Genomic DNA, 9,265 nt, shown 5'->3' on the forward strand with positions numbered 1-9,265 from the left:
ATTATAGAAAATAACGAATAGTAAGATTATAATGATGAAATAGAACTCGAGAACCCAGGTATTTGTAAATTTTCATGGATTTTAATGAAAAGAAAAATATTTAAATATGATATTTCATAAATAGTCACAGCTAGGTAGCTTTTTTCAGAAAGCTTGTTGGGATTTAGAAACCTGATAGTTGAAATGTTTATGAAATAATATCAAGAGTAATTAAGTTAAGGAAATATGGAATAAGCTATGAATGATATGTTCGTATGGAAATGATCTTTAATCAATATACATTCATCATCATCATTTAATGTCTGTTGTCCATGCTGGCATTGGTTGGACGGTTTGACCAGGGTTGATGATGCGGAACCAGACTCCAGCCTGATTTGGCATGTTTTCTATGGCTGGATGCCCTTCCTAACACCAACCATTCTGAGAGTGTAATGGGTGCTTTTACACGCCACCAGTATATGTATAAGTGCCATTTGCATGACATTGGTATCTGCCACGACTGCAATTTTGTTCAACTTGATGGATCTTCTCAAGCACAACATAATGCCAAAGGTCTCGATCATTGCCTCTGTGAGGCCCCAACACTTGAAAGGAACTCAGCAACTTTGCCTACATGAAGCCCAATGCTCAAAAGGAACTCGACCACTTTGCCGTTGTGAGGCCCAATGCTTAAAAGGAACTCAGCCACTTTGCCTCCATGAAACTCAATGCTTGAACAGTGTTCTTTACATGCTACTGACATGGGTGCCAGTTATGTGACACCAACATTAGCCATGACTATGATTTCACTTGGCTTGATGGGTCTTCTCAAGCATATCGCCAAAGGTCATGGTCACTAGTCATTGCCTCTGTGAAGCCCAAAGTTTGAAGATCATGCTTCACCACTTTGTCCTATGTCTTCATAGGTCTACCTCTACCATAGAGTCCCTCCACAGAGATCAGCACTTCTTTACATGGCTGTCCTCATCCATATGCATCACATGACCATACCACTGCAGTTGTCTCTCTTGCACACCACATCTGATGCCTCTTATACCCAAGTTTTCTCTCAAGATGCTTACACACAGTCAAACAAGCACACTGACATTGTACATCCAGCAAAGCATTTCTTTCAAGCCTACTAATGTCCTCGGCTGTCACAGCCCATGTTTCACTGCCATGTAGTATGGCTGATTGCACACAGGCATCATACAATCTGCCTTTCACTTTGAGAGAGAGGCCCTTTGCTGCCAGCAGAGGTGGGAGCTCTCTGAATTTTTCCCAGCACTTTAAAAACAAGAGTAAATTTGAAATAAGCATTATCTTCAACAAATTATCATCCCCTATGGAGGGAGAGAGGAGTCACTCAGCTTGCTAAAAATAGCAGCCAAATTCTCTTGAAATTGAACGATGGATATACAAAAAGACGGTTACCTTAGGTCAGCAAATCTATGATCAAAAGTGCACAAACTGCAAGTAACCCATCTTTTATTCAGCTTGTATCAAGAATTACACTGTCCTTTCCTAAAGGCCATAGGATCTAATTTGAAGGATATATTGCTGTTATTTCAAGCAAGCCAAGCAACCACATAAAGACTTTCATTAATGTTTCTATATCAGGGCCTAATTTTAAAAATTCAAACATTTTTTGAGCTCCTTGTGATTCAGATATAGGTTTTCTTGTTGTTCACACATATATGCATTATCATCACATTATTACACTCAGTATTGGCCCAAAATAAAAATTATAACAAATATAAATCTACAATATTTCTCCGATATAATATATATACATTTTTCACCAACAGGCTTCCTCCTACTCCTCTTGCCTGTTCAGTACTTCTATTCATTGTCCCATGTCACTCATGTAATGACGGAAAACATTAGATCAGTTCACATTCAATCTCCCACATCACCATCGTTGTATCTCTCTTGCACATTACGATGTCTGAATAATGAAGGATTGCCCAAACCTGCTGTTATCTTATATGCTCCTCAGCACTTAATATCTTACTCTTTCAACAGTTAACTCATCGACTTGCATCACACTTTCTTATCACTGACTATTTCTACAACTATCCATCACTTGCTCTGTCTGTTCAGTCATCTTATCTACCTGTATCTCTCACACACTTCTCCACCTCAGCAAACATAGTTACTGTTTGTGTCCCTCTGCTATTACCATCTCCCTCAGTATATCCTGCTAATATTTTCTAAAGCATAATCTCTCCCATTTCTTCCTCTCCCTCTGCTCTATTCCTGGTTCCTCCTCATATTTTCTCAATCAAGTTAATCTTCTGCAATTGTCCTCTTCTATTCATTCTGTTGAGATTGAAAAGTGAACACACAGGGTTGAGAGGAGTCTTTAGTTTTGTGTCTTGTCAATAACAAACTCTAGTACTGGTGACATGATCAAATACACCTAGCACTCCATGGTGAATCATACCTGAGGAGGGTCAACAGCTGTTCAGAGTTGAAATGTTTTCTAAACAGGAAATGTAGGTCTTCAGGATGCAGTTTGAGTGCTATTATGTGAGAGAGGTCTCAGATTGTAAAGCTTAGAATTTATAGTGGCTTTGAGGGTTTTAATTGCATGCTGTCAAAGACTAGAGAGGGTGAGGTACAATTATTTCCTTGGCATAAGTTGTTTTGGGGCTGTTGGAAAGCAATTAGATCATTGTGCTTGTTTTAGAGTAAGTTGTCGAAATCTGTTCATTGAAACAATGCAAGTTTAGTATGAAGATTGTAGGAGATAGCAAATCATCATTTAACATCACAATTCCATACTGGCATGGATTGGATGGCTCAACAAGATCTGCCTAATTTGTGAACAGTGTTGGTCTCTAATGTGTGCTTTGATAAGGTTTCTGAGGCTGAATGCCCTTCTTAACACAACTATGCTACAGAGTGTACTGGGTGTTTTTTTTCTTCTTTGTACTAGCAGTCATGGGATCACCAAATAACTCACAAGACCAGACCCTTTTCACAGAGTGGGAGTGCAGTATTGAGGGAGGTGGCTTTGTGTCAGATGTTGAGAAACTAAAGTATGACAGAGGAACAGGAAGAGGTGTCTTGCTGTAGAGGAGATACATGGCTATCCCAGAAGGTAAGGGAGAAAAAAAAGTGGAGATGAGGTATTAGGGAGTTACCTCGAGGGGTGGGTGGGAGAAGGTGGATAGAGACAGAACAGATGCAGAGAATTGAATCAAGGATGGCTTGGAATGTGGGTAGGTTTACAAGAGTGTAAAAGGAGAGTGACAGGTAGCAAAGATGGAGGAAAAAGTGAAAGCAATGAAATGGAGGCATGGAGTTACAGTTTAGGTGAATGTAAGAAAAATGGAAGTAGATCATCGAGGAGGAAATGGTAGGGGTAACACTTTAAAGAAAAAAGAAAAGGGTTAGAACAGCAGTTCCAGAAAGTAGTAAATAGGAAGATGAGGTGAAGAGAGAAGATGTACATTGACAGAGAAAAAGATACATACAGGTGGATATAGCGAGTTACAAAAAGGAACATAGATGGCAGGTGAGAGTATATTCAAGGAGCATGTAGTGGACATATAGTGGATACTTGTGTGTGAGATGCAAGGAAGAGGAGGTGATGTGTGGTATTGACTGCATTAAAAGTAAGCATTGTTACAGTTGACAGCAAGTTGTTTGTTAATGTATTAAATGAAGAGTGTAGGGTATGAACCATGTAGTAAAAGTAACCTATCCAACAAAAGAACATTCAAAAGAAAAATCAACATGAAATAGGGGAAGAATGTTAGATTAGACAACTATGTGACTGCCATAATAATACTGACTGCCTAATTTATAGAAGCTGTTCAAAGAAAGAGTATCTAACCATACAAAACACCATCAAATCAAAAATGGAGTTTGGAAATATTTCATTTATCCAGATAGGTACTTATCAGCTGTTCAACACATGTAAACATACATTTTCACACAATGGACATAGGCAAAAATAAATATTATAAGAATCTATATTGTATTTCTAAATGATATAAGCTTGAGGTTTTTAATTCTTTTTCCATTAAATTTTTTAAAAGAGTTGTTTCTCATATAAAAAAAAGTCAATCATACTGATGTAACACACATTATATAAAATAATTTGTCAAAGTAGTAGATTATCATCTATTTGGAAAATTAAAACCATTACTTACTTTTTGCATTCTTAAAGCTGTCATGTAAAGCAGCAGGATTGTCAATGATACTCTTGTAAATGCCAGGAATCTCATCCATTTCAGTGGGACTAAATCCAGGAACAAAAAAGTTGTTGTCTTTGGCCACAGATTGAACTTCACCAAGAAATTCATGCACTCTGGAAATAATTATATGGCTTGAAAATTAGGAAGTAATACATTAATTAATAAAATAATTGAGGTTGAAACAATACATCAGAAAACAGAGTACATTATCCTAAGTGGCATGTTGTGAGTTTTCTAGTATGCTCTAAAATTTAATTTTTTGTCCTGCATAAAAACCATCTTTGGTGCTCACTCAATCAATCACAGAGTGTTGAAGGTAGCCAACTGACTCATGTGCCTCCACTCTTGCTGATGGATCACTGATGCCACAAATTGCTTTGGAGATTTGCACAGATGAATGTATTTTTGGACTGACCACATCATGTTACACACATAACTTTCTATATATATGTTCAGAATAGTTTTCTTCTCTCAGTCAGCAATTATTAACATTATTCATTTGTAATTAGTCAACACCAAATATTATGTATCAAGTTAAATGTTTGTTTGTTTCAGTTGTTATTCTCACAGCTAATAAAGACATTTACATGTACATTACGCAATGTTAATAAAACCATGCACTTCGACAATGGCAATGCATACTTCTAAAGTGTATTTTCATTGACCAGCTCAACTCAAACAAGAGACCTTGCAACAATCCATCGATTCTTAAAGACACCACAAAGCATATCTTCCATCAAGCTGTATGATGATAGAAGATAAAATGTTATTTTTACAGTGTTGTTATGGCTTACAGTAATGAATGTGGCACTTGCTTAGAGATAAATGGAATGGTCAATATGTTTTGATCATGGACACAACACTGCAGTAGCAGGATATAACCAGCTGATTCTTTGGCTGTCAGTCTCTTTCTTTTATTTTATCTTCTAATCAAGAAGAGCAGTTCCCATGATTTCTTGCAAGGCCTCTTCAAATTTGAGTTCTGGTCTGAATGCATGCAACATAGGGACCTCTATTTGAGGAGTCAAAGGGACCAAGTGGACATGTTAAGCTGGGCAACAGATTAAGTCTACCACCTAAGTAGGCTGGTGGGGGATTTGAACCCCAATCAAAAAGCTAGAAAAATTGCTGAAGGGCATCCCCATCTAATGCTGTAACATTTCTGCCAGTCCACCAGCCTAGACAATTCCAGAAAGATAAAAAGCAAATTTAACCTCAGCAAAATTTGAACTGGAAATACAAGGTGTGAGTACCACGATGTCTTTTGTCTAATGTTCTAACAACTGCCAATTTGACACCATAAAAATCTAATACAATAATAGCAAGACATCAACTTTCTGATGTAGAGGTATTCAGTTGAGAGAATTAAATTCAAATAATTTTCTTGACTTTTGAACTTAAAAAAAAAATAATAAATGATTCCACCCCATTCCCAAATTTTCTGTTGAAGAAAAAAAACAAAACAAGTAGTGTGTCAATAACTGAGGAAATGTCAGGTTTGTGTTAATTAGTAATCATTGTAAGCCAGAAGATCTTTCTTACTGACACAAATTATCAAGAAATCATTAAAATAAAAATCGGATTGTGATAATGAAAAGTATTGACAAAATGTCACTGGTTAAACATCTGGATGAATGCCTTCCTATGGATTATACCTATAACTAATCTCTTGCTTCTATTAGTGTTTTACTGGCTATACTAAGATGCATGTGTCAAACCTGCACATTACTACAGCATTGTAAATATTTTCAGTTGCCTCACAAGTTCACTGACTCTTTTCCTCTTCATACATAACAGTTTAACAAACATCACTAATTCTAAACATTATTTTATTAGAAATGAATCCACTTTTCTTTCAGATACCAGGCTCAATTAATTGCTAATATTGTCGGGTCCTGCTAAATCACTTCCAAACATTTTTATCATATCCTTTTATAAAAACCTAACAACCTGATAACATTTAATAAAACCAGGATACTTGCATTATTTATTTCAAAGAAAAACTAGCTGCCAACCTAACTTCTCAGAGATTATCCCTAAAAAGAGACTTATTTCTTTATGTTACAAACTATTCTGTCTTACAATTTCATGGTTCTTAACACAATCACATTTCATAAAGGTGACTTGCTTTATTCTTTAAAGAAAATTACTGATACCCTACAGGCTTTGAATACATTTCCTTAAGCAGTGCTACCTTCATAGAGCTCCACCTTAGCAGTTTCCATGTGATTGTTTCACCTGCTAGAAATAGCAACCAAATCCCCATTGAAACAACTTACTGCCTTAAAGAATATATTAGATAATGCAGTGCAGGATGCACTGTGTGAGTTGATCAGTGACAATGATGAGACCCTCCAGAAGTGTAGGACTCTACATACACCAAAGAAGACAAGTTAGTAATAGTTGGATTTCTTTTAAGCTTGATCAGGATTTACCTAGAGCTGAACAACATTCATACTAAATTACACTAAGAAAGTCATTTATTTGATCAACTACTCTTATAAAATGTGTGCTCATTCCCCTGCTTGTCACTTTTGTCAAGCCCTTACTTACACTAGTCAAGCATCCCTTTATTCTGTGTTATACCTTTTTTCATGCTAAATATTAAGCATCTAATTTTCAAGTTGCAACATGACCTCTCAATGTCACTTACACTACCCTTTCAATGTGAGGTTAAATAAATAGTATTATATTAATCAAACAAGATTAGAGACTCTATAAAGAACAAATTCTTTCTTCACCAAGCCTTATCTGCAGTTCAGGTTTTATTTTAATTTTCTGACAGCTGCTTTCACCTGTAACTAAGGAAAGCCAGGTTACAAACATCTTATGATAAAGAATACAAAGCATGAATAATAAAGTAGGTTGCTCTTTATTTCATAAGACATCAATATGCAAAGACAGCATGTTCGATAAGCATAACTTCGATTCGGCAATGTTTATTATATAAGCTTATCTAGTGGTTGAAATTGATGTTTCTTGAAATATTCAAAGCAGAAAAGACTTTATGAACCCAAATTACAATTTCAAAGGCTTAGAGAAATGAGCTCACTTGTCAACAATATGACAAGTAAATCCAAAGCAGACATAGCTGTGTGGATAAGATGCTTACTTCACAATCACACTGTTCTGAGCTTGATCCCACTGTGAGCCACACTGGACAAATATCCTCTCTGATAACCTTGGTTTGATCCAAACTTCGTCAATGAAATTTGGAAGATAGAAATTCTGTAGAAGCCTGTCAGATTATATAGGTTGTTGGGTAGTAGGCAAAATCTGACACTCGATTGGACTTACACCTGGTGATGTCTTGAGTCATGTCTGCTGTTGCCAGCATTCAGTCCAGGTTTACATTCTAAGTGTGTGATTTCTTCCTCTCTCCCTCCCTCCTACCATCCCTCTCATCAAGGTCCTGATTACTACCTTTCTCATTAGTAAATCATTAAAAAAAAATGAATAAAACAGAAAAAATTCTCAGTCTTCAGCAACATGAAATTAACAATGGATATAGCTTAATTATTTCATATTTTCCTAATACAATTTACCAGGTATATTACAAGCTAACTCAATTTTCAACAACATAACAATAATAAATGTTGAAGGCTGCACTGAGTGAGGTGATCAAGGACAATGATGAGACCCTCCAGAAGTACAAATTGAGGAATAATAAGGGAAAGATCATCAACTGGAAAGACAGAATTCTACAAAGAGAGTTTTTCCAGCAAGCATTGAATGAAGCTGATGAAGAATCCTGGAGATGGTTAAGACATGGATTTTTAAAGAAGGAGACAGCAGGACTGATCCTTGCTGCTCAAGAACAAGCCTTACAAACCAAGTCTATCAAGTGTAGCATTTTTAAGACAGTAGTATCACCTTTTTGTAGATTACATGAAAATTCATCCGAGATAGACATACAATTAATGGATGCTCAAAACTGGTCCAAAAGGAGTTTAGAAAATACCATGACAAAGTGGCAGTGCAAATACACTGGGAGTTGTGTAGGAAGTATGGGCACTAAGCTTTTCCAGTAGCAGAGAATGATCAGATGAAACTCACATGGGATATGCCAATCTACATAGATACGAAACTGCAACATAACTAACCAGATATCACTCTCCTATAGAAGGAGCCCAAAGAACAGACATTCAACATAGCTATACCTGCAGACTTGAATATTGTGAAGACAAAACAAGAAAGTTGAGAAGTACTAAGATCTAACATTGGAAATTAAACATCCATAGAGCCTCAAAAATGCAAGTGAGATTTATTGTGATCAGTGTACTTGGGACCATCTTAAAGAAAGCAATATTCTGGTATGAAAAGCTGCAAATCTTAAACTTCATAGGAAGTACACAGTTGGTAGCAATACTTGGAACAGAACGTATTGAGAAAAGTGTTGTGTCTCTAAGCTGTGAGAAGGAGCTGAAATGTGACTGATAATTCAGAAGAAGGGAAAATACAAGAATATGAATAAAAATAATGATAATAATGATAGTGACATGTCAGATATACTGTTTAATCTTTTCATATCTCTTATGATTAGATTGTCAGAATACAGAAAATTAACTTTCAAATACCTTTAATAGTAATCTTTAGCTCTAGAACTAAAAATATAGTATTCCTAATAATAATTTTAAGTCAAAAATATATTGAAAAATACTGTGTTATTTTTAATTTCTATGATTATATGTTTTCTTTATGATACCAAAATAAAAATTGTTTGAAGATTCCTTAATTTTAGACTAAGCAAAGCATTGTGAAGAGAAAATGTTTTACTACATAATGTTGTGCTTGCAAAAAAATATTTCAAGTGAATATGACTCATAGAAGCTTCAAAACAACATTTCAAAGAGTTGTCACCATTGCTGAAATGGAAGATAGAAAGAACATACAAAGCCACACATAGACATATGGAAAACACACATACATACATACAACTTTTAGAGATAAATATAAATCCATTCACAGCACAGACACTGGCATTCACATGAACACACACACAAACACATAGAACATTTGGGCCAAAGGACAAGGCATAAAGGAAGTCTAAAACATGCACATGGACACACACACACACA

At 35.8% G+C, this 9,265-nt stretch overlaps 1 protein-coding gene across 1 annotated transcript in view; it reads right to left on the bottom strand.

The window, feature by feature from the left end:
- Nucleotides 1-9,265, bottom strand: part of LOC106875941 (ATP-binding cassette sub-family A member 2) — a 155,960-nt gene that overhangs the window by 77,700 nt on the left and 68,995 nt on the right. Inside the window, exon 4 of the mRNA XM_014924268.2 lies at nucleotides 4,143-4,300. Within this exon, the coding sequence (XP_014779754.1) occupies nucleotides 4,143-4,300 (158 nt within the window). The remainder of the gene's footprint in view (nucleotides 1-4,142; nucleotides 4,301-9,265) is intronic.

The sequence above is a fragment of the Octopus bimaculoides genome, chromosome 2, assembly GCF_001194135.2.
Source record: "Octopus bimaculoides isolate UCB-OBI-ISO-001 chromosome 2, ASM119413v2, whole genome shotgun sequence".
In the NCBI taxonomy this organism is placed as follows: Eukaryota; Metazoa; Mollusca; class Cephalopoda; order Octopoda; family Octopodidae; genus Octopus; species Octopus bimaculoides.